Source organism: Heptranchias perlo, chromosome 4 (assembly GCF_035084215.1).
Source record: "Heptranchias perlo isolate sHepPer1 chromosome 4, sHepPer1.hap1, whole genome shotgun sequence".
Classification (NCBI taxonomy): Eukaryota; Metazoa; Chordata; class Chondrichthyes; order Hexanchiformes; family Hexanchidae; genus Heptranchias; species Heptranchias perlo.
Window position 1 is genome coordinate 59,465,949 of NC_090328.1, and position 26,541 is coordinate 59,492,489.

The 26,541-nt window shown below is 43.2% G+C and overlaps 1 protein-coding gene across 8 annotated transcripts in view; it reads right to left on the reverse strand.

Moving 5' to 3' along the window:
• sema6a (sema domain, transmembrane domain (TM), and cytoplasmic domain, (semaphorin) 6A) overlaps window positions 1–26,541 on the reverse strand; it is a 152,680-nt gene that overhangs the window by 28,606 nt on the left and 97,533 nt on the right. For all 8 annotated transcript variants that reach the window (XM_067982996.1, XM_067983002.1, XM_067983000.1 and 5 more), the window contains exons 7-13: window positions 17,694–17,787; window positions 13,211–13,330; window positions 10,515–10,603; window positions 4,427–4,644; window positions 3,504–3,635; window positions 1,294–1,449; window positions 38–211 (exon numbers count right to left, since the gene is read on the reverse strand). In XM_067982996.1, the coding sequence (XP_067839097.1) occupies window positions 38–211; window positions 1,294–1,449; window positions 3,504–3,635; window positions 4,427–4,644; window positions 10,515–10,603; window positions 13,211–13,330; window positions 17,694–17,787 (983 nt within the window). The remainder of the gene's footprint in view (window positions 1–37; window positions 212–1,293; window positions 1,450–3,503; window positions 3,636–4,426; window positions 4,645–10,514; window positions 10,604–13,210; window positions 13,331–17,693; window positions 17,788–26,541) is intronic.

Genomic DNA, 26,541 nt, shown 5'->3' on the forward strand with positions numbered 1-26,541 from the left:
TGCTGAAATCGCAACTGTGAAATAACAATGCACCTACTTTTCTACATTGTAGATATTAATCTCCTCCAGGAAGATGCTGTCAATGATGGTGTCTGTGTTTGCCTTGGCCAGAAACTTTAAGATGATTCCTTTTTCTGACCCTAGAAACACCACAGTGTAATTCTGGTAGGGCCCAGCAGCATTGTCCACAGCAATTTTGGTTAATCGATACCTATTAAAAAAAAGCAAATGAGCAGGTTTCATTTAGTTTATTATAAAACCCAGCTATATTGGGAATCTAATAGAACTGGACATAAAGAGGGAACTATTTTAGAAAGGTACACTTCAATACCGTCCCAAAAGAGAACCAAACGACCGTCGACCTACCCAGAATGCATTCGAAAAAGGATAAGCAATGGCAGGCTCCAGATGGTGAAACCAAAGTGCAATGGATTTCTTCACAATGTAACAGAGGGCTTTTGCTTATATGTAAACTATCAAGTTCACTCTTTTAACCAGAGTTCGTTCCCATTTAACAGTATATGCAGACTGCTTCATGAACAGACAAGCTCTCTTTTGTTCACCTACACTGGCACACCAACAGAACTTAAAAAGAAAGCTTTTCTTTAAAAATTCTAAATACATCTATACCAAGGGCTGCATTGTTCAACTCATGAAATATGATTTTTATACAACTGTTCTTTTCAATATATGTGCATAACAGTGCGCTCACTGTTTAAACTCTTAACAGCTGTGCTGACTTCAACCGAACGCTACAGAAAATCACACACTAAACAAACATTTCCCCAGCAACCACACTGCTACCAATGAACAGGAGCTCGCACAAACCAATTGAAACCAGTATCTGTGCTCACAGCCAGAACAACAGAACCCCATTTTTAAAAAAAATTATAAACTGTAAGCATCAGAAACGTATAGCAGATCAATCAGCTTATGTATGGAAAGAGAAAGACAGGTTAATGTTTCACATGAGCCCCTTCATAATGTTAACCCCTTTTTCTTTAAGATGCTGCCTGTTCTTTTTCTGTTTTTAAATTTCAGATTTCCAGCACCTGCAGTTTTACTATTTTTGCTCTGAAAGCTGTCATTTCTTTTATGATTGCATGACATCACCATAATCCACAACAAATCTATTCATTTAGTACATTTAAAATCAATCAAAAAACTGCAGACAATATAAAATTGTTCTCTAGCTCTGAAACGTTTTTTTTTCTTTGGGAATAATGCCAGAACAGGCTTACAAAAAGGGATGATAGTACTTCAAATTAAGACCAAACAAAGGGGACCACTAACCTGACCATCGTCCTCAAAAACCACGGCCTATTGTCAATTGAAGGTACAGCTTCGTCCAGGAGAGGATGCATTTTAATGAAGTTGAGGGTATCATCTGGGAATCCATTAGAGGTCCCGTATCTTTCCAGTAATACTGAACCTGCACAACAGCCAGGCCTGTGCAAGAGAACAAAGATGAGGATTGTTAGAGGGAAAAAGCAGCTAGAAGCACCAGCTTTGAAAAATTGGTGCTTGGAAAACTTTTGAGGATTATGGTTACATTCTCAGCTGAGGTGGCAAAGGAAGTTAAACACTGCGTCTTGCCCATTAAACTATTGATGCACTTCCTTTGGGTGTTTTAATTTTTCAATGGGACTTGAAGACTGCTTTCTTCTATAGCACTTGGATCCCTACCAACTGCTCAGCTAATCCACACTGGGGTGGCTGTGCTGCAAAATAAAACATACAGCCCAGGGATTTTCTCATGAACAGTCATAGAATTTCCATCCACTACGTAAACCATGTTCTTCTTTTTTAAGTATTTTATCCATGCTCCAGTTTCTAGCATTAATTATCAAATAAACTGGATTGTTCCCATTGTGAATCATACTGGTGTCCTTTTTTATATATGAAGTTGAAAAGGAAGCATCTGATTCCTTGACAAACACTGTGGGACACTACTGCACAAACACAGTGCAATTGTATCAATCCCTTTCTCTGCTATTCAACAGGAGGCATTAACCTTTTTTGAGTTAAATAGGGTAACACCTCTGTTAAAATAGCAGAGAGGAATTTCAGACAAATGCACTGAGCATTTGCACACAAGTTTCCCAGTGTACTTTTACAGCCTAATTACCACTCAGGTGTATTTAGGGGTTTCTGTACTTCAGATATACAGCAAATCGGAACTGGCTAATATACTTTGTATTGTCAAAATGCTACTAACACTCTCAAAATGTTGTTCTGCCGTGCTTAAAGAAGGTGTCCTGGCCAATATTTATCCCTCAATCAACATCACTAAAAACAGATAATCTGGTCATTTATCTCATTATTGTTTGTGGGATCTTGCTGTGCGCAAATTGGCTGCCACGTTTTCTATATTACAACAGTGACTAAACGTCAAAAATATTTCAATGGCTGAAAAGCGCCTTGGCACACCCTAAGGTCATGAAAGGCGCTATATAAATGCAAGTTCTTTCTGTTCTTTATACTGTTACAGATGTAATGGTAGGCGTTACTAGGAGTCTGGTGGTAGTGCAGTGAACCTGGATCGAACCTTCGTTTTGGCTCCCATTCTTTCACATGGGCAGGGTTCTACAATTTTCAGCCGTTAGCAGATACAGTACTGCACAACAGCCAAGAACCTCATTTCAAGCAAGAAGACAAATTGGAAGAACCAGGTTCACACTTTCGATCAATAGTCTATGGAGCAGTATCAACAGGGGCCATAGAGCCTACAATCTGGCCTATCTCAGCTAAAAAGCAGCATTGACAAGTGGAAATAACAAATCTTTTTATACACAATTTTAATTCATATTGTTACAGGTCAAAGATCCAGGGAAATTTTATCTCTCTGTACTCTTGGTTTTCTTTTATGCTGGAAAAATGTATGGAGAAAAAAAGCTGTCGTACTTATGCAGCAATGCGCTAATCAAATGCTGTGTAGGAATGTCCTCAAATTTAACTTTGCAAATCAGATCAATCTGGCCAATGTGGGCCAGTCATTAATGGAATAAACAGACTCAAGTCACAAGAGCAACTGAGTTCTGCATATAAACAGAGTCCATGAAAGTTGATCATTTGTACTTTGATTGGTGCAGGAGTCCAATGGAAAAGAACCCAGATAAAATTAACTATCTATAAACCTTGGTTCAAGTAACAAAGCTGTGAACTAATCTGCAGACCCTTTCTTTAAATTTCATGTCGTGTCTTTTGCATGATAAAATGTTGTCCTTTAAACTATTTTAAGGTAAGGGTGGGGCCATGTTAGTTCAAAAATTGTGTTGCGGGGGGTGGAATTGTGAATACGTTGCTTACTGAATTAAGGACAAAATCTTGTATCCTTTCTTCAAACCACATACTTACTATCATCTCATCTATTCATTCTAGTGGAAAATGAGAAAACTTTCAGGGTCACTGCCAAGAGGCTTTTATACTATAATGTTTGAACATTTCTGGCTGCTTTTTAAAAAGAATTCTTTGAAAAGATTTTTGAAAGACAGCCGGCGTACCTTGGTTTAGGAATTCGGTCTTCAGGGACTGGGGTCCATGTGGAATCAGAGGACTTCTGCTCTTTGAATCGACCGGTAAAAACAATGGCAATGTCCCCCATATCGTATGCACAGACTGCTGAGCCAGGGATGCTGCAATGTGACATTTACCAGAAAAGCACTGTTCACTTAAGAGCCATGCAGCAAATCAATCCTTAACACATTCTCCAAAGTTGGCTTCCTGTTCTACTAACAAACTACTCAATAATGAGCTTTCACACAGCATGAGGGTTTTCTTTCCCTCCCCCCAACCTACCACCCCCGTGAACACAGCCCCATGCAGAGGACATTGGAGTATGGTACTAGTACATACACTGTGACAAGCTATGCTAGTCCCACAAACTTTTCCAGCCTTTTCAGCTTTTAGTTTACCCTTGCTTCAGTCAGAAAATAACGACCAATTAATCAACAGAAAAAAATTAACAAGATAAACTACTGCTAGTTCTATGAACAAAATAAAACAAAGCAGCAATAAAAAGGCTAAACATTACAGATTCTAGTCACGCTCGGAAAGAGATGCTGTGCTTTTGTTCATTGTAGCAGCTAATGCAACCCAGGAAAAAGCCTCGGAGATATAACACTATCGACATATTCATAAATATTAGCCATTTCGTAGAGTGAAAATGCAAGTGCATGCAATTAAATTTTCATTTAAAATAACAAGTCCCTAAAAGGAAAGAAATTGCACATAATTATCATGTGTGTTCCGGAAATTTTATTATGGAACCCCAGCAAAATTACTTTTGACCTCCACTTAATAGCAGCCATCAGCTGACAGAGTGTTCTGCGATGGTAGTTTAAACAAGCAATGTGATTTCAAGAATAGGCTGTTCATTCTAATATTTTTAGTCTTGTCTCTCAAAGGCTCTCTACAACACATTTACCTGTTATAAGGGGTAGAAAACGTTGCTAGAATGACATCACGGCCGTTAATATGGACAACATCCGTCACTGACTGCAGGATGTTGAAGTAAAAATGTGAGTCCCCTGGTACAGAACAGTTGAGACGAGCCTTCACGAAGGATGTCCATTGCTTCTCCAATACTCTTTGAGAACCTCCCATGTCATTCTTACAGACTCGGGCAACTCTCGGGAAAAGCACCTGAAGGAATATACGCAAGAGTTTTAAAATCCCTTCAGCTCCTAAGCAACCATTTTAGAACCTCGCTACACTGTTCCCCCCCCCAACCCCCCAACCCTACTTAAAACTGAAGTCTATACAATAACAATGTTATACAAATTGAATCAGGTCTCCAGTAGAACAGCATGATTACATGAATGTGCTTAGCCAGAGAGTGCCTTATATGAGTTCAGCCCCTGAGGTCTCCCGGATATTGAATTAACAATTTCTGTTACTGCTATCTGAAGGAAGTGATAACTGAAGATTAGTTACTTTTCCTGGCTTTTCTATTTAATTAACACATGCATGTAGGCTCCCTTCCCCCCACCCTAATTCCAATCAGCTGGCAGAGGCCTCGGAATGAGTTGATTACCCCCCTTCACAGTTGGGAAATAGAGCAAGGACACATATCATGTGGAGAAAATGAGTCATTAATAAGGAATGTTTTTTAAAATAAGACAGGAAGTAATATACAACTTGAAGTTAAGATCCCTGTAGTTAATACCGAGTGATTAATGGGCTGTGCCAGATACTGTGGCTTTATAGCAAAGTCCAAACATTATTCAGGTTAGTCACTTAATGAAAAATGCAGGTCTACCACCACACGTAACAGTTGAGACAACATACTGTAATATCACAATGAAAATGAATTTAACTTTAGGTCGGTACTTTGTTCAAAGAGCAAAAATTGAACTTTGTGTCACTTTTCCATCATTCTGTTTGTTTTGACTCTGACCAATTCTAAAGCTCACAGGAGTAGTGCTGCAGAGCATTCATTAACAGAGACACTGGAGATTATCTAATGTTTTAATAGGGAAAGCAAAATTGTGGATGGGTACTGGGAAGGAAGAGGGAACACCGTTTATATTAAAAGTACACCCAGCTTTTATAGAAGAAAATGACAAACTCATCTGAAGTTTAACCTTTTTTGTTGAAAATGTCATATTTTCCTGCCAACCCTGAGTGGTGTGTGTCTCTCTCTCTCTCTCTTTCTCCACTAGACTGCTTCAGTGACATTATTTATAGGAAGCATCCTGGAATGGCTCAATTGAAAGCAGCAAAGAGGGACAATTTCAAAACAGCCTGAAAACTGCTTTGGAGCCACCCAGCCTGGAAAATGTAAGTTTCCAACCTGTAGTGTGGTTTAGTGAGGTCAGGTGGCTCCAGAGCAGCCCTTGGGCCTTATGGAATGGTGCTCCACACTGTATATGATGGAGCCCCTCTGCAACATTCCCCATAACTGATCTCACTGAAGTAGACTAGCAGTGAAGGAGAACGTACTTGAGACTTCTTGCTAGCAAGGAAAACCAGTGTTTTCAAAAAAAAAGTTAAATAAATTTCAGGTGAGTTTATCGTTTTCTTCAACCATACACTAAGTAACAGAAAGGGTAGACAAGGATAATGAAGTAAATGTAATATATTTGGATTTTTAAGAGACCTTCAATAAGGTACCACATAGTAGACTCATGACTAAGGTCAGAGCATATGGAGTCAGGGGACAAGTAGTAGAATGGATAGCAAGTTGGCTACAGAACAGAAAACAGAGTAGGGGTTACTCAGACTGCCAAAAGGTGAGAAGTGGTGTTCCACAAGGATCGGTGCTGGGACCACTGTTGTTGACTATTTACATAAACAATTTGGACTTGGGAATCGGAAGTACAATTTCAAAATTTGCGGATGACGCCAAATTGGGGGGTATAGTTAATACTGAGGAGGACTGCGACAAAATACAGGAAGACATTAATAAACTTGTAGAATGGGCGTGTATTGGCAAATGAATTTCAATATAGATAAGTGTGAGGTATTACATTTTGGTAGAAAGAATAAGGGGGCCACATACTATTTGGATAATAAGAGTCTAAATGGGTAAGAGGAGCAGAGGGATCTGGAGGTACAGATACACAAATCACTAAAAGTAGTGACGCAGGTTAATAAGGCCATAAAAAGCAAACCAAGCACTAGGGTTCATTTCTAGAGGGATAGAATTGAAAAACAGAGAAATTATGTTAAAAAGTGTATTGAACCTTGGTTAGACCACACCTGGAGTACTGTGCACATTTCTAGTCTCCATATTATAAAAGGGATATAGAGGCACTGGAGAAGGTGCAAAAAAGATTTACTAGAAAAGAGAAGACTGAGGGGTGACCTGATAGAGTTCTTTAAGATTATGAAAGGGTTTGATAGGGTAGACGTAAAGGGAGACCAGATATAGGGGCCATAAATATAAGATAGTCATTAATAAATCCAATACGAAATACAGGAGAAACTTCTTTACCCAGAGAATGGTTAGAATGTGGAACTCGCTACCACAAGGAGTAGTTGAGGCAAATAGCATAGATGCATTTAAGGGGAAGCTAGATAAAGACATGAGGGAGAAAGGAATAGAAGGATATGCTGATAGGGTTAGATGAAGTTGGGAGAGAGGAGCATCAACACCGGCATGGGCCTATTGGGCCAAATGGCTTGTTTCTGTGCTGTACATTCTATGTAATTCTAACCAGCAAAAAGAAAACCATATTTTTTTTAATTGGAAAAAGAAAAAAAACGTAATAAGTTGTCAATTGGGAAAAGTTAATTCCTGCTCCTATGTAGGGTAGGATGAAACGCCTCACACACAAAGTTATTTTTTGTAAACATAAACTCCATCTAAGAATACCAGATGCCATTTGTATTTTTGTTTCAACAGTGACTACACTTCAAAAGTACTTCATAGGCTGTAAAGCACTTTGGGACATCCAGAGGTTGTGAAAGGCACTATATAAATGCAAGTTCTTTCTTTTACCTTGGTAAAAATCTAAGTGTGCATTTATTATACTAGTGATTCAGTTTTAATGTAGAACAAAAAACATACGCTATAAGCTTTTTTCCCCATAGTGGCTTATTTTCTGCTCTTCCATAGTTTACATTCCCCTACACTGGCAGGTTAACTTTGAAGTAAACGTAAGTCCTTCACATGGCATCGTATAGTTCTTACAGGCCCCGGTAATATTTTAAAATGAGTTGTAGTGGAGTGCACAAAAATCTTCTCTGGATTCTAGAATTAAATCCAGAATTCTTTCATTGATGATTAAAGGCCAATCTTGTCTTGCCAACTCAGCCTTGTTCATGAAAATGTAACCACACAGATTATCCCAGTGTCATCCCCTCATTTGGATATCTCAGCTTCATAGGGAAGGTGGTGAAGGTGAAGAAATCCCCACTGATGGGTCAGTGTGCCACCTGGTATGGTAATGAGTCATACAGACAAGGTTTGAATTTCTGGTATGCCTGGAGTAAGCTGATCTCCATCAGGGCAGTAGTAGGGGTATTGTTCCAGTTCAGGGTGCTGGTCCCAATTCCCTGTGAAGAATAGCTACTTGGATGGGATATTGGTAACTGCTAGTACCTACGAAATCTTGCCCAAGAATCAGGAGGAGAATACAATTGGAATAGGGTGGGGTCATCTTCTCCAGTTTGGGTTTAGGCATAATGCAGAATCATCATGGGGAGCACCTTTTTTTAAAAGAATGGATTTAAATTCTGTTGTTACAAATAATACTAATATTCAATCCTAATGCAATACTGTGTTAACTGTGCCTCACCTATATATTTCTGATTTTGTATGGGAATTCAAAGATGTTTTCATGCTTTGGGTAGCACAGGGTTAACATATAACAAAATATACTGATGTGGATATAAGCATCAGACATAGTACAGTGAGCATGGCATTCTCTTAACTTGTCTCTAATGAATTAGAAGTTCTTACTGCCCTTTCTCAGGGCAAAAACTAATGATGTTTTTGTGTTCAGTAATGTCATCCCTTGCTTTAATGAACGTAGAAGTTGTACATCATCATCCTTTCATTTGCCCATTAATTATATTACAAATCTGTTCCTTTGAGTTTCATATTTACATACAAGAAAAACAAGTCTTCAAGTTACTCAATCCACTGTTTTTTTGAGAGCTGACAAAAATTAACAGTTTCAATAAAAGAAGGAACCGCCTTCTGCTTCATTACAGAGGCCCACGAGGGCTGATGCTGCAACTCCTCAAGGCTGGCATTTTAGTACAACCATTTAAATCCCTTTGGAGCTCCATAAACAGTAATTGCCTTGTTTCAAATGATGGAAACTCATTTCCAAGTAGATTGCTTAGCTTTCAATATGTGTCCTCCCCAACCCAAACCCTGCCCACCATGTACGATTTGACAAATAAACACACTGAGAAACAAAAGCAATATCACATTCGCAATCTCAGTGACCCTCTTTGCCTGCGCTGGATTTTTGCTGTTACCATCACTTCCTAAATAAATACACAAGCTATTACATTCTTGTGTTATTGTACTTTGTCCTCTGCTCACCGTCAGTGTTCTTCCTGTTTATTCAGAAGCTTTGCACGCCTGTCAGCATATTTCAATACAATACTCTTCTGTGATATGGTAATATTATTTTAGGACTCTTGGGAATAAATGAGGTCTTCCCTTTCAGTTATTTGGGCACTGGTGCATAGCTATTAATTACTAGCCAGTGACACTGCCTCGCTGTACAAACTACCAATTGTTCTTTTGTCATCTTTGTGAATTAGTTAGAAGCTCCTTTTTAACAACAATTATTTTTGTTTTTTAAAAATGCACTAAGCTTTGCTCAGTGGTAGCACTCTTGCGTCCTGAGTCAGAAGGTTGTGGGTTCAGGCCTTGCTCCAGAATTTGTAGCATATAACCTAGGCTGACACTTCAATGTAGTACTGAGGCAGTGCTGCATTGCTGGAAATGCCGTCTTTCCGATGAGACATTAAATTGAGGCCCCGTCTGCCTGTTCAGATGGATGTAAAATATCCCATGACACTATTTGAAGAAGAGCAGGGGAGTTCTCCCAGTGCTCTGGCCAGCATTTATCCCTCAACCAGCACCACCAAAAACAGATTAACTGGTCATTTACCTCATTGCTGTTTGTGGGACCTTGCTGTGTGAAAATAGTCTGCTACATTTGCCTCAAATCAACAGTGACTACACTTCAAAAGTAGTTGATTGGTTGTGAAGCACTTTGGGATGCTCTAACAGCATGAAAGGCAATATATAAATGCAAGTTATTTCTTTAAAATACTTTAAATGTAAACAATACAATTCTATGCAGCACGAGGAATGCACCATTTTCTATAAAGAATGCTTTCACAAAGTCCTTATAAAGGGTGAGCCTATAATTTATTTGGGGATTGTATAAAGCATCTCAAGAACGACAATATAAAGTGAATACAGGATATTTAGAATTGTGATGTCAGAGCTTCCTGTGGGTAAAAACAATACCTTCTGTACTAAGTCCTCCAAATTTGTAAGTTGTAGATTTAATTGCCAGTCTGCTGATTGGGACAGGAGTCAGGGAGGCTTCAGCACACTTGGGTTGAGAAAGAGGAAAAAAAATGATAGCCAAGATTTCTGTTCCTGATCACTATTAAGTGACTCCTGCTGGACATAGGGGTCAGATTGGGCTCAGCTCTGATACCCTCCATGATTACATCACCTGCTGACACTATTCACGCTCACACACCAAAGGTAACCACTTAGCCCACGGAGCTATACCCGAACAAGAGTCAGCATCTTCAGCAGAGATGGGGAAATGGAAGATTATCAGATCAATACATGTATAGTAACAGTCCCCTTTTAGGGATGAACCTTTGTGAGCTGTACAGATGCCATGCCAGGTAGACTGGTGATTGATAAAAAGAATATTTTATATACTTCTCTGTTGGTTAAAAAAAACATAAACAAACAGCAGTCATGATACATCAAGAGAGTCTTACAATGGGTAAGACTACGAAAGATCTATGCCTTTTACTGATCATAATCCCGAGCAATTCAAGTAAGTTTTGATTCTTACCTTTCCCATGGTGTTGTACTCTACAGCTATTTCTCGAAAGAAGAAGTAGATATAATCACCGTAATCCACAGCCTGGACAAAATAAGGTTCTGTAACAGAATAAGGTAGCACAGATTAAATACTTCAGCTATAAACATAGTTCAAACACCGAGTCTGATAGCGTGACAGGTTACACAGGAGAAACAAATGTCTCTATTTAATACTCACACACAGCCCTATTTAAACTGTGCATGTGGTACACAGAGGGCCCGATTTTACCAGGGGTGCGGGTTCCCGGCGGATGGGCAAGCGGGCGCGTTAGTGAAATTAGTGGGTTTCCCGTGCGATCGCAGCAGGCAACGCACTAATTGGATCCACTTACCTGGTCCTCCGGGTTCCCCGCTGTTGATCTGCGCGTCGGGCGGGCTGCGCATGCGCAGTAAGATCTGTCAGCTGGAGGCGCTCTATTTAAAGGGGCAGTCCTCCACTGACAGATGCTGCAAGAAATAGCAAAGATGACTGCATGGAGCAGCCCAGGGGGACGGCTGCTCCCAGTTTAATGATCCCTCACCCCAGGTATCAATACATGGGGTGAGGAGGAGGGGGAGGACAGAGATCTTCCACCCGGCGGGCGGGAGGAAGCGGCCTGCCTCTGCCACCAGGAAGGCCTGGCTCGAGGTGGCAGAGGGGGTCACCCGCGCCACCAACATATCGCCCACCTGCACACAGTGCAGGAGGCGGTCCAATGACCTCAGTAGGTCAGCCACAGTGAGTACACATAGTCTTTCCCCTACACTCCGTCTGCAACATCACTGCCCCCACTCCACATCTCCTTCAGCACTGCCAACACTACTCTGTCACATCACCCCTCATACCCACTCAAACCCCATCCTCATCTTACCTCCACCTACTCACCTCGCGAGTACTCACACCGCCACTAACACGTGACCCAATCCTTATACAATCTCATGGCTCTATCCCATACTCACCCTCTCATGCATCTCTCTCACGGCCAGCCTCACTCAACCTGCCACCACCTGTGCTGCAGCCACAGGGCATGCATCACATGTGTGCAGTAGGCAGCGTAAGGCAAACGTGTCGTGAGCATGAAGGGGATGCACAAGGGTGTTTGAGGGTTTGTCATGGTTCTTACTTATATTGAATTAAAGAACAACTCACATCACACATTCTATTGGCTCCACTACTGCCATGTCTTTGCGAATCCTGTCCGGTTTGTGCAATAATGCCCGCTCCTGGGTATCACTATGAGGACCCACCACTGATGCCACCCATTGTGTCACTACAGAGTGGGTGTAGGTGTATTTGCAGGGCTCTTCTGCGCAGACGACTGAGAGACATCGGGGATGTCCACGGTGGCACCCTGGAAGGATGCGGAGGAGAAGTTCGGGAGGGCAGTGGTGACTTTGACAGCGACAGGTAGGAAGATGGTGCACGGGCCAGCCAGGAGCAGCTCGGCATGAAAGAGGCTGCAGATGTCCACGGCTACATGTCGAGTGACTCTGAGCCTCCATGTGCACTGCTGCTCAGAGAGGTCCAGGAGGCTGCGCCTCGGTCTGTGGACCCTGTGGCGAGGGTAGTGCCCTCTGCGACGCATCTCTCTCTGCGGTAGCCCTCCCTCCTGCTGTACAGGTGGATGTGTCACAGCATTCTGTTGTGGAGCTCCACGTGTCAGAGGTGGACTGCGTGGATGGCGAGGCTGGTGATGCTGTTCGCCCTCCGAGGAGGTCATGATTGCAGCTACGGCGGCCCCCATCCGCAAGATGTACATCTGAGGGGGTCCGCAAGGTAGGTACATGTCTCCGGACCCCGGGGTAAGTGTGCAGGTTGGTGACTTTGACCATCAGGAGGAGGGTGGTGGAGGCCAAACTTTGTCCCAAGTGACAGAGTGGCCTCCTGCAATGAGTGAGGGTCTCCCCCCCAACCTGTCAAATGGACCTTTGCAGCTGCCACAGGCTGACAGCTGCAACACGTCCATTCCAGCTGGGAGTGTTTCCCCCAGTACGGGAAACAGTCCCATGTTGCTCAAAAATCACACACAGTCCCTTAATCAGGTCAGTTAATGACCTGAAATAGCAAAATAAATACTGTCAAGTGGCATCCCGCTGGCTTTAATTGCCTGCGGGATTCCCACCAGCGGGGACTGCGCGCGCATGCCGGCGCGTCAGCGGGGAACCCGGAAGTGGGCGGGATCGAGGCGCGATCCGGTCCCGCTCCTGGATTTCGCAATTGTCGAGGCCCCCCCGCCGAGAACGCACCCGAGAGCGGGTGCTAAAATCGGGCCCAGAGTGTGGGATGACAGCCCTAGAATAACTGACGGAGTTAGTTCCCGTTCCTACAGGTGCAGAGCTTGGCAGTTAATGTCAGATGATACCGTGTGTGCAATATCATCACCATCTTCTGCAAGTGCTTTTGTGCTAAAGAATGGATTTTAAAAAATCAAATCTGTAAGATGGGTATATGAAAAACATTCCACAAGGAGCTCTGACCTGTGGAGTATTTCTATATCCCATGACATCCGGAGGTGTGCCTTACTAATATTCAGTGACACCAATTGGAGTTCACACAAATCAAACCACAAAAGATAAAACTCTGCCTTGTTCAAAGAAAATAAAAACCACAAGAAGTTAGAAGTTAGAGATAATGACTTTTTGGAATCTTGACAACACAGTCATCAAACACCATCTCTGTTTACTCACCTTTCAACCATTTTGAGTCATGCTTTACTGTCCGCAGTGTTGGACTTTCGCCAAGGCTCCGATAAATAACAGCATCAATTGCAAGGAAGTCTGTTACAGTTGCTGAATAAAGCTTACCTTCTGGAAAAAGTCCAAAAAAGAGACATTCTGCATTAGCCAATTTAATTTTGATGGGAAATATGTTGCAAGAACTTTAGAATTCACTCAAATCAAACCACGAAAGATAAAACTGGAAAAGGACACCAGTTACTTCACTGAATCACAGTTGTTTCATATACATCTCAAGTATGTTGTCCAGGCAATAGTCAACTTTGATCAACAGGTTAGGCCACAGATAAGCTCTACTTTATTCATCTAAGGTGGCAGTCACACTACCAATTAATAGTGCCTGCAAATCAACAGTGACTACTAACCAATTAGCCTCAAAAGAAGCAACAATACTGTTACCATACAGATATCCCAAGAATGCCAGGACGTAAGGTAAGTGTTACAAGTTTTAAATCTGATTTTAATATTTTTTCAGGTACAACGGTAATCCTGTAAGCAGCCTGAACTTCTTACATTCAGGAGTATGCCAGTATTGCCCAATATCAAATTATATGATGCCATAATCTAGGGGTGTAATAATGGGACCCCCTTCTGCTCTGAACTGGATAGTGTATGAGTAACAGATCTAATCAAATTTCACCTTGATTCAACTAACTATAGAACCCCCCTCAAAAGCAAGAAAAATAATAAAAAATGCACATTATCACCATTAGCAAGTTTGCTTAACTTTTCGTGGTCAACTTTCTGATTCTGACCAGCTCTGGACTAGAGATGAGTGAGTTTCCCCTCACTAGGCCAGACGTCCTCTCCAGTTATCTGGCTGGCTGCCTGTCCCATATCTTTTTTTCTGCACTCTTGAGTATTTACACAAAATGGAAGGGTGGGGCATCAGACTCCTTCCCCATCCAGGGATTCACTAGTAGGTCTATCAACCAAACCGAATAGCCCCTCTTCCAACAGCAGACATCTCATGCTGGGCTAACACAATTAGAAACCCTTCCCCTCCCCCCTCAATAGGTGTGGATGTTCACAAAATTTCTAATTTTCATTGTCTAAAGCCTTGTGATTCGTCTGAACCCTATTCTAGATTGTCCAGCTCTGCTATTATGTAAATTTAACTTCTTTCTAGCTACATTTAACTTAATAGTAGCATTTTTAACATAAATTACACCATAGAATCATAGAATGGTTACAGCACAGAAGAAGACCATTCAGCCCGTCGAGCCTGTGCCAGCTCTCTGCAAGAGCAATCCAGCTATTCCCACTCCCTCGCCCTTTCCCTATAGCCCTGCAATTTTTTTTGCTTCAAATACTTGTCCAATTCCCTTTTGAAAGCCACAATCGAGTCTGCCTCCACCACTCCCCCAGGCAGTGCGTTCCAGATCATAACCACTCGCTGTGTAAAAAGGTTTTTCCTCATGTCGCCCTTCTTTCACCAATCACCTTAAATCTACGTCCTCTGGTTCACAACCCTTCCGCCAATGGGAACAGTTTCTCTCTTCTACTCTGTCTAGTCCCTTCATGATGTCTGTCAAATCTCCTCTCAAACTTATCTGCTCTTAAGGAGAACAACTCCAGCTTCTCCAGTCTATCCACGTAACTGAAGTCCTTCACCCCTGGAACCATTCTAGTAAATCTTTTCTGCATCCTCTCTAAGGCCTTCACATCCTTCCTAAAGTGCGGTGTCCAGAATTGGACACAATACTTCAGCTGTGGCCGAACCAGTGTTTTATAAAGGTTCATCATAACCTCTTTGCTTTTGTACTCTATGCCTCTATTTATAAAGCCCAGGATCCTGTATTCCTTTTTAGCCGATTTCTCAAACTGTCCTACCACCTTCAACGATTTGTGCACATATACCCCCAGGTCTCTCTGTTCCTGCACCCCCTTTAGAATTGAACCCTTTAGTTTATAATTCCTCTCCTCATTCTTCCTACCAAAATGTATCAATTCACACTTCTCTGCGTTAAATTTCATCTGCCACGTGTCCGCCCATTCCACCAGCCTGTCTATATCCTCTTGAAGTCTATCACTATCCTCCTCACTGTTCACTACACTTCCAAGTTTTGTGTCATCTGCACATTTTGAAATTGTGCCCTGTACACCCAAGTCCAAGTCATTAATATATATCAAAAACAGCAGTGGTCCGAGTACCGACCCGTGGGGAACCACTGTATACCTTCCTCCAGTCCGATAAACAACCATTCACCACCACTCTCTGTTTCCTGCCACTTAGCCAATTTTGTGTCCATGCTGCCACTGCCCCTTTTATTCCATAGGCTTCAACTTTGATGACAGGCCTATTATGTGGCACTTTATCAAACACCTTTTGGAAGTGCATACACACCACATCAACCACATTGCCCTCATCAACCCCCTCTTTCACCTCACCAAAAAAACTCAAGTTAGTTAAACACGATTTGCCTTTAACAATGCCGTGCTGGCTTTCATTAATTAATCCATACTTGTCCAAGTAACTGTTAATTTTGTCCCAGATTATTGTTTCCAAAAGTTTCCCCACCACTTATGTTAAACTGACTGGCCTGTAGTTACTGAGTTTATCTTTACACCCTTTTTTAAACAAGGGTGTCACATTTGCAATTCTCCAGTCCACTGGCACCACTCCCGTATCTAAGTACCTCTGCAATTTCCACCGTTACTTCCCTCAGCAACCTCGGATTAATCCCATCTGAACTGGGTGACTTATCTGCTTTAAGTGCAGCCAGCCTTTCTAGTACCTCCACTTCATCAATTTTTTGCCCATCCAGTATCTCAACTATCTCTTGTTTTACTGTGACTTTGGCAGTATCTTCTAAAGTCCCCCCATGGTGGCGAAGTCAAAAATCCCAAAATGTTGAGTCAGTAAAGGTCACAAGAAAAACAACGTTAGATAGAAATACAAAATTGTAGTGGTTGTTGGAGGCCAATCAACTCAGCCCCAGGACATCACTGCAGGAGTTCCTCAGGGCAGTGTCCTAGATCCAATCATTTTCAGCTGCTTCATCAATGACCTTCCCTCCATCATAAGGTCAGAAATGGGGATGTTCACTGATGATTGCACAGTGTTCAGTTCCATTCGCAACTCCTCAGATAATGAAGCAGTCCGTGCCCGCATGCAGCAAGACCTGGACAACATCCAGGCTTAGGCTGATAAGTGGCAAGTAACATTCACACCAGACAAGTGCCAGGCAATGACCATCTCCAAAAAGAGAGAGTCTAACCACTTCCCCTTGACATTCAACGGCATTACCATCGCCGAATCCCCCACTATCAACATCCTGGGGGTCACCATTGACCAGAAACTTAACTGGACCAGCCACATAAATACTGTGGCTACATGAGCAGGTCAGAGGCTGGGCATTCTGTGGCGAGTGATCCACCTCCTGACTCCCCAAAGCCTTTCCACCAACCACAAGGCACAAGTCAGGAGTGTGATGGAATACTCTCCACTTGCCTGGATGAGTGCAGCTCCAACAACACTCAAGAAGCTCGACACCATCCAGGACAAATCAGCCCGCTTGATTGGCGCTCACATCCCATGAGTGAATTAAAAAAAAGCTCCCCCCATGGTGGCAAAGTCAGAAATCCCAAAATGTTGAGTCAGTAAAGGTCACAAGAAAAACAATGTTAGATAGAAATACAAAATGTTATGCCCTTCAATCCATGGATGTAAACAACAACTTGCATTTATATTGAACTCTGAATATAAATAATTTCCAAAGGCGTTTCACAGATGAGTATCTGGAAAAGGTGGGGGAGGGGGTGGGGGGAGAGAAGATATAGGGTTTGAAGTGGTTGCAGATACAGTGGAGTGAGACAGATTTAAAGATGAGAATGAGAATTTTGAATTTTAGGTGTTGGGGTCAGGTAACCAGTGCTCCGTTAAACCCAGAAGTGGGCACATTGTAGCCGGGTTATGATCAAGCTCGAAAAATCAATTATTTTAACTAACCACCCACCCCAACCCACCCTTTCTTCGGGGTTTAAATTACCCCTCTTTAGCATGGGATAGGATACAAATGGCAAAGGTTTGGATAAGCTGGAGTTTAATTGGTGGGGAGGCGGGGGGGGGGTCAGCAAGGAGAGCACTGGAGTAATAAAATTTGGCAATGGGTTGATGGTTTGCTGTATAATAAAGGCTGGAATATTCTGTTTAAATCTAAAGGTGTCTTCCGCTTTGACCCCCAGTGATTGATATAATGACCAATATTTGCCATTTCCCATTGTGAATCTTCATAATTACGTGCTGTTATAGTGGTGACAGTGTGTTACTGGGACACTGCACTGCTTCAGATTCAGAAAATACTCCATTCTTTCTGTAAGATGTATATTTCATGGGGAAAAAAATCTAAAATATAAATGCTTTTTGACTGAATATTTTAATGAATTATATTGTGTCCATTGAACCCATCACAGAGTCTAGATAAATGCTTACCAGCAAAAAGTGCAACATTTGCATGTTTTGGATCATAAGGGCACCTTGCCATTCCACTGATGTTGTCGTCTCCAAGGACGTCCAGGGTGTCCAACTGAAACAGACAGGGAAAATTCATGAGCAAGTTCTTGAGCAAGTGGCCAGTAATATTATTTAAGAACAGTATCATTAACTTTTCACAATACATTGTACTAACTAAGGGAATCAACCACTGAAATGGCCTCCATCTCAGTTTAAGACAATATATAAAGGAGTGATTCCGCAATCCACTGCTCTCAGTGGGAAGTGAAACACAGGGAGCACATCACGGGAAAATATGGTGCATGGCCTTTGATTTTCCCATCATTAAAATTAACAGATAGAAAAATGGAGGCTGTGCACCCACAATGTTGCCAAGATCCACTTCCTATGAACACTGTTCCACAATAGAAACAATGTGGATCTTGGAATGACCCTTACAGACTTCTCACATCACTCATTTTATACAGTTGAAGGAAAGAATTAATTTAACAACAGAAAATTTTAGACCTAACACAACAGCAATGGAAGAAATAAGATATTAAGATATTTGTAGCATATGAATGAATATCAAAACTGGAAAATATTGAATTAGAATAACAGCAATATATGAATAGTTCAGGAACTGTGATTCCCCAAATGAGTTCACAAAGAAGGGAGGACTTTAGAGAGTGATCCAACACAGTGTGCTCATCTACAAACATAATAAAAGGCTTGAGATCAGGCTCATTGACCACACTCTTTTTGGAGGAAATTGTGCAAACTACAGGGAGTGGGGAAGAGTTTTACTAATCCAAAAATAAGTAAAATTACTTTAAAAAGCTAGTAATTTGCCCTAATATATTGCATAGATTGTGTCTTTAAAGCAGCCTGTGAGATTGTGCTTTTCTTGCTTTAACAGTTGGGTTATGGTAGGAAAGAATATTATCTGGAAGTGTGGCCAACATTCAAAAATGCTTCTATTTCTACTGATCTTCCACCAGTAGCTGGAATATTCTATCCACCATTGCTCTCTTTGTAGCTTTTGAAATGTACTTTTTTTCCCTTAAAATTACTGGTGCCTATAACTTTCCCAGTGGTTTATGAATAAATGTTCTGTTCATGTCATATTAAACCATATAAATTAGGAAGGTCCCAGGTTTGATGCCTGAGCTGTGGTGAGTTAGGTGACTTCAGCTGGTGCAACAGTAGAACTGCTACAATTGACGTCTGTACCTCTGGGCAGGGGAGAAAATCAGCCATGGTTTTTGCTTCAATCCTATCCAGTGACCCCTGTTGGGGCCTGGTCTGTCATGCTCTCACCGATCAAAATAGCCTGTTGGCACTCATTGGCTAGGTTCACACATAAAGAATGGCCACTTGGGGTGAAGTACTATATCTGTGGAACCTTGTTCCAACAAGAAGCCTCAACCAGCACCACCAAAAACAGATTATCTTGTCATTCATCTCATTGTCATTAGTGGGATCTTGCTGTGTGCAAATTGGCTGCCACTGTTTCACTAGATTACAACAGTGACTACACTTCAAAAGTACGTAATTGGCTGTGAAAATTTGGATGTGCTGAGGTGGAAGGTGCTATATAAAATGCAAGTCCTTTCTTATAATTTCATTTTGAAAATATGGGTATATGGAAAGAGTTAATATGGGATTAAGTTAATTAGCATACCAAAGTGTTTAAATATTCCAATTCCTATACAGTTCTTACTCATGTAAAAAGTATTTTTTTCTCCATAATGTCCCTCGTGGTCAACTATAAACTTGGTTATGTATCTTGCTGCCCTTATGTAAGTGAGAATACAGACAAGTTACGAAAGAGCAGGCAGATACAATTACAGTCTGTTGGCAACTCTGAGACATTTCTAAGATATTAGTAATGGTGGAAAACAAAAATAAGTATTAGAACATGCATTACAGGTACATTATAGACCAATGAGCTTTTGCCAGGGTCTGCACTATTCCCATATGTGGAATGGTAAATCAACAGGTGTGGTAATCAATATCCCTCACACATTAGACATGAAGCAGATGGACAAAGCATTAAAAAAATGGATAACTGTCAGTAGCAAACTGGTCCCAAATCGTTGTGACGCTGAAAATGTGCAGTCTACTGGAGTCATTTTTGTGACAAGTTTCTAAACTCCAATACGTCTGTTGAAGATAAAGCAATGTTTGAAAGGAAAATGTTGGGATGAAATTGGATCGGAATCACCAGGAACAGGGCAGTTAGTGCGGGAGGCTCGTCTGAAGAGCAGTTGTACTGACTTTCATTCCACTAGATCAGGTAACTCTGATTAATGTGAAACCAGCCTGTCTGTGAAACAGAAAACCCATTTGAGTATACTGAAAACAAAATTCAAGCCAAGTTGAAGAGACCATGTGCTGGAGCTGCTTCCAGGTATTAAGACTCAACAGCTGGTAAACCAATGAGATTAAAAAGATTGTCTGTTGCTCTCTTGATCTGAAGATGACATTGACTGCAGATGTCTCTTTTTCTGAGGTAATCTTGGGAAATTAAACCAGCAATGGTAATTGAATTACCATGGCTTCACTCCAGGTATCTCTGCAACATTGCTACGCTTCTGTACGGTTAGATTCTGCAGTTTGAGCTCCATAGAGTGCAGCAATGTCAAGTCTGCAAGCTGACATTTTGACCCCGATTTTAGAATGGAGGCAAGATGGCAGCGGGTTGGGGGGGGGGGGGGTGAATGGGCACGTGGGTAATCCAAGTAATAAAATATGCCCGTTTTGCAAGTGAATTGGTGCCACTGAACATGGCTTCCGGGTTTGCTGTCCAAAAGCTGTGCACTGGGTGGACTGTGCACAGATACTCTCACCTTGGTGGGTCCTAGTAGTCAGTTAGTTGGATTGGCACCTGGTGAGTTGCCACACACATGTGAGCACGAGCAGACACTGGTGCACCCGGACTGGAGCAGCTCTATTTAAAGGGCCATTGCTCCAGAGGCTTTTGCTGCAGGAAAGACCAGAAAACACGCAATATGGAGCAATACAGGGGCAAGGCTGTTCCGAGATTTAGCGATGCCTCACTGCAGCAGCTACTGGATGGGGTGAGAGGGGGAGGGATCTCTTTTACCCGGTGGATGGGAGGAAGTGCCCTGCCTCTGCCACCAAGAAGGCCTGGCACAAGGTGGCAGACGAGGTGACCAGCAGCAGCAACATCTCCCGTACCTGGATACAATGCAGGAAGCGTTTCAATGACCTAACTAGGTCAGCCAAAGTGAATACACTTATTGATTCTCCTACATTCTATGTTTCACATCACCACCCCGCCCCCCCAACTCATTCTGCACTGCCAAGACTACTCCATCACATCACTCCTCACACCCACTTAAGGCTCATCCTCAACTTACCTGCAGTTCCTCAGCATTTCTTCACTTCCCCATTAGTCACCCCACCACTACCACTCACCCCAATCCTCATCCAAGGAGATGTCTCTGTCTCAAACTCACCCTCTGATGTAACACTTTCACGGTCAGCCTCACCCAAAGCCATGCATTCATTGGTTGACCACTTCACCATCACTCATTCACATGTCTGTTCTTTGTCCCCTTCTAGAAGAGAGCGCAAAATGCACGAGAGAGGGCGAGGACTGGAGGGGGGCCACAACAAATGGTGGTCCTCACAGAGGCAGAGAAGGAGGCCCTGGAGATCAGCCGCACCCTCGAGTTCCTGTCCGTCGGGGACGCCAAGACTGGCACCCCACAAACGTCTGGTGACACAACTTTAACATTCATCACATACAAAATGAATTGAAGTTAACAATGCTTGCCATCTTCAACACTTCAGTATGCTCATCGCAACATGACACATCTGTGATGATGCTTAATATTGCCTTCTGTTCTCTTACAGGCGCTTCAACGACCGCAGTAACGGCAGAGGGCGATTCCTCAGAGGACCTGCCGGTCTCTGAGGGTGCACCGTCACATCATAGTGAGCCATCCACCAGCACAGATACTCTCACCTTGGTGGGTCCTAGTAGTCAGTTAGTTGGATTGGCACCTGGTGAGTTGCCACACACATGTGAGCACGAGCAGACACTGGCGGCAGGGGCAGCTGTGGAGAGTCCGCGTCGGTGGGCGCACTCCTCTCCAGGCTCTGCTCAGCTGGACGCAGATGTTGAACCCTGGGGGCCATCCTTTAAAAGGAGAATGATTGAGGGACAGCAGCACATTTGCGAGGTACTGGAACAGGTGCCACGCGCACTCTCCACAATAGCGCACAGAATGGAGGCGTCCAACCTCCTCGTGTGTGTGCGTGAGCTGCTGTTGCATGCTTTGTTTTTCTTTCCTCTGAATTAAATGAAGTGCTTTTCACTTTATCAAGAATTACAGCCACGAATAATCCCATTAGTTATATTGGACCAAACTTGTATATTCGGACACCTATTGCAGTGATGTGGGATATGGGAAGAGACCTTGTAACTTGTATTGTCTAATGTTCTGAAGTACTTTTTTCTGAACGTAAGTCTTTTGAAGTGCAGACGCATGAGTGGAATGGCGGCACAGGTACATGAGGGAATCTTTGAGATAGTGTCGCAGGGACGTGAGCAACTGTCTGAGATAGTGTCGCAAGTAAGTGCGGGAATGTCTGCGATGGAGAGAAGGCTAGCCTCCACTGAGCTTCAAGCACGGCTCACAAATTAGTCCATTCAGACCCAAACGATGGTCGTTCGGACTCAGGGTGAACAACATTCTGCCACCTTAAATAGACAGACAGATACTTTGCAGCTGGGCTTCCAAGGTATCACACATGTCCTTCAAACTGTTGTCCAGCAGGGTGGTAGGAGTGATGTGGGCCTGGTCCAGGAGAGAGATGATGGTGAAAGGGGACATGGAGGTGTGGACACCACTCAAAGCGCTCCCACCTCTCACCCGTTGCCTGCCTCTCAACCAGTACCCGCAAGGCAGCCTCCTCTTCGGGTGGCCGAGTCTGCCCCTGCAGAGGTGCAGGTGGAGCAGTCTTTGGAGGGTCCCTCATGGGCTCCAAAACTCAGAGGGCATATTCATGACTGGCTTTTGTGATAGGGCCCTTTCATGTGCTTCACCGTGAACAGCGACACTTGATGCCTCCCATTGGGTCACTTTACAGTGGGTGTATGTGTTGTAGGCCTGTTTTGTGCAGGGAGGGGTGGGGGGGCGGGGGTGCTGGTGTGGGTGCTGTTTTATCCAGGTGGTGTGAGGACTGGACTCTTCACACTGTCTGATGTTAGGAGAACCGTTCACATATCAGTGACTCCCTAGCCTCACGAGCAGCCAGGTGAGCTGCTAGTCTGCCCATGGGTTCCTCCTCCTCCTCCTCCTCAATGTAGATGGCAGATGTGGATGGGGCCTCCTCAAGTGGCACCCCTCTCAGTTGTGCCATGTTGTGCAGGGCACAACACACGACTATAATGCGTCCCACTCTGTCTGGTGTTTATTGAAGCGCTCCCCCAGAACGATCAAGGGACCTAAATCTTGAGCAGCCCTATAGCATGCTCAATTGTAGACCCGGTGGTGATGTTGCTCGGTGATGGGGTTCCTCAGAGGTGTCATGAGCCATGTTTGCAGGGAGTATCCCTCATCCCCGAGGAGCCAGCCTTTAAGGGTGTTCGGTGCGTGGAAGAGGGGCGGGATGTTGGATTCCCTCAGAATGAAGGAATCGTGGCAGCCGCCAGGGAATCTGGCGCACACGTGAAGGAATCTTTTGAGGTGGTCACAAACGAGCTGAGTGTTGATGGAGTGATACCCCTTCCTGTTGATGAACAGTCCTGGCTCGTGTGGAGGTGCTCGTATTGCTATATGGGTGCAACTGACTGCACCCTGCACCCATGGGAAGCCAGCCACAGAGTGGATTCCCACTGCCCTCTCCGTCTGGCTAAAGTCGTCCATGGGGAAGTTGACGTACTGCAAGGCCCTGCGAAACAAGCCGTCGGTGACCTGCCTTATGCACTTGTGTGCAGACGACTGAGAGACCCTGGCGATTTCCCCGGTGGCACCCTGGAACGATCCGGAGGCGTAGAAGTTGAGGGCTGTGGTGGCTTTAACTGTGATGGGTAATGAGATGCCACTCGGCCCGGTCTGGAGCTGCTTGGGCATGAAGAAGGCTGCAGATGCCGGCGACCACCTGCTGACTCACTCTGAGCCTCTGTATGCACTACTCCTCAGAGAGGTCCAGGAAGCTGAGCCTCGGTTTGTAGACCCTATGGCGAGGGTAGTGCCTCCTTCGATGTCGCTCTCTCTGTTGTTGCCCTCTGTGCTTTTGTGCAGGTGCCTGTGGTGCAGCGTTGTGTTGTGGAGCTGCAAGTGGCGGAGGTGCACGCTGTGCCTGGCGAGGATGGTGATGTTGCTCGTCCTCGGATGTAGTGGTGAATGCAGCCATGGCGCCCTCCTTGCTGATGGTGTCAGTTTGAGGGGATCCGAAAAGTTGGTAAATATGTGTGAACAGAAGAATTCTGAGTGGAAACCAAGAATTTTCAGTGAAAACACAAAGATCTCCCAGCCAAAAGTTTGTCTGAAAGAACAGAGTGCTCTGCTGCAATAACTCACCTTTTATCCCCATCTGTCAAACAAGCATTTGAATGTCCAACTGGCTGCTGGCTGAAACACATCTCTTGCAACATGGTGTATTTCCCACAGCACGGGAAACACGCTGAGGATGTTTGAAAATCAGACCTCTGCCTCAAAGTGCATAAAATTAAGTACTTCAAGTACTTCAACTCTCTAAATAACTCTCTTAAGTATCATCCCACCGGCTTTAATTGCCGATGGGATTTCCGTATTCGGGAGACGCGCGCGCACCCAGATGCGTCAGTGGGGAACCCGGAAGTCTGCGGGTTGGAGCCCGGTTCCAAACCCGCTCGGGATTTCCTCGATTTTCAGAGCCCCCCTGCCCCCAACGCACCCGCTACTTCATTCTAAAAATCGGAGCTTTTCTATTCCTTGGAGACATGTGCCACAGATCAACGGCAGAGCTGAGCGTCGCACTGGGTCAGTGATGTACCAACGCAAGCCCTGCACGATAGTTCCCCCTCCCCAGATAACTTCCTATAACCATACTAGTCTCATCATGATTGCAAGATGTTTTGCCAAGTGCAGCTCTCAAGCAATGCAGGAAGAAAAGGGCCACATTTGACAGTTTCTTTTCCCTCCCACCTGACCTGGCAAATTCTCCTCTATGGGAAGTCTGAATCAGTATTATTTGAGATTGGGGTTTGACTTTAGGCTTCCTCATCTCGGGTCCAACACTCTAGCATGTTAGCTGTCCATGGGCTGACTTCAGCTTTAACTACAAGGTATATTTTACTCCATTCATTAATGTGAGTGGAAAAATTGGTGGAAACTCTTTTGTACTTTCATTGATTTTTTTGCTCATGGTGCAACGCGAAGGATTACATTATTAGTCTCATCATAAACCAGGTTCACAATTGTTTCTGGCAGAGGAAGAAATGAACGTAAACTGTTAAAGAGCTGCAGTGAAGGCCTTTTCCTTTAGGACAACCAAGGATCTAATCACATGCTTAATTAGTTCAATTTTAACTTGTTTCCAAGAAACTTGAACAGGAAGCTCATGTTACACTAGAATAGGTAAACAAGGCGCTTAACATTACCTACTGCCTTAATCAGGATCATTGATCAGCCATTATGAAGTTAGGGTTTTCCATTACACCAAATGAACACAAAAAGCATGGATCCTGGTGTATATTGTGTGAAGATTTTAAAGAAAAGCTCGCTATTGTAATTATTCCTGCATCAACAACCTTTTGGTTAACATAAGAATGTCGCTGTTTGCTCCATTTTTTCCTATCTGTTCTCTTTGTTAATGGTTACAGTATCCAGTTAGCATCACTCATGGCTATACTCATTGGTCTACACCTCAGGCTCGTCAGATCACTGGGATCCTATTGGAAAACAATCCTTACAAAAATTCCCAAAACTTTGACATTGAACCATGTTCTTATTTACACTCCCACCACATAAAGTTGAATGTTTTAAAAAGAAAGCTTGATTTTTTTAAAGTGTGAAGGAAAGCATTGAATCCAGGTGGAAGAATCAACTGTTCAGAATGTATTCTCTCTCCAGTTTCCATATTGCTAAATGGCAGCAGCTGCACAAACACTTAAGTAATCCGTGCCTCTAGAAATCATGTCAAAGGAGATCCTTCTAATTTCATACCTGATGGTAGCCCTACACTTTCTCCAGAATATCCACATTCCTTTGGGAAATCAATCAGGGAAAAATATTACAGGGATCAAAATTTGGTGAAGGTCATATGTACTCAAAAACTGGAGATTCTATCTGGAAAATGTTCTTCAAAGCCACTTAATGCAAAATCTTGCTTCTACCAGGTATAGTCAAATATAAGATGTAGTCAGTCTTTTTGACATCAGCTCACCTTCTACAAAGGGCACATATTTTGTGGTACTTTTAAACCTTCTTGTCCTAAATTATTTTGTATCTCCTTAGATCATTCTCATGGACGAATCTCAACTCCTCAAATCTTTGAGAGTGTCTACCGTTGCCTCAAGATCTAGGTAAGCTTTTGATAGCATCCCTGACAGAATAAACAGCAAATCTTGTTTGGTAATTCCTTTTAAGTGCTGGACTGTCTTATGCCTCCATAATGATCTCCTTTTTTAAATACACACACTGCAAATTTCCTCATGGATCCTCCTAATTGGCTGCCATAACTTTGATGGAAAGCACGGATAGATCCATTAACAGGGTCTCCGCTGATCTTCCGCTGAAGTTACTGTGGCTGATTGGGAGAACCTCTGAGGGAGTTCCCGGTGTATGTTAGACTTCATCTCTTGACAAACTAAATTTTCAAATATATA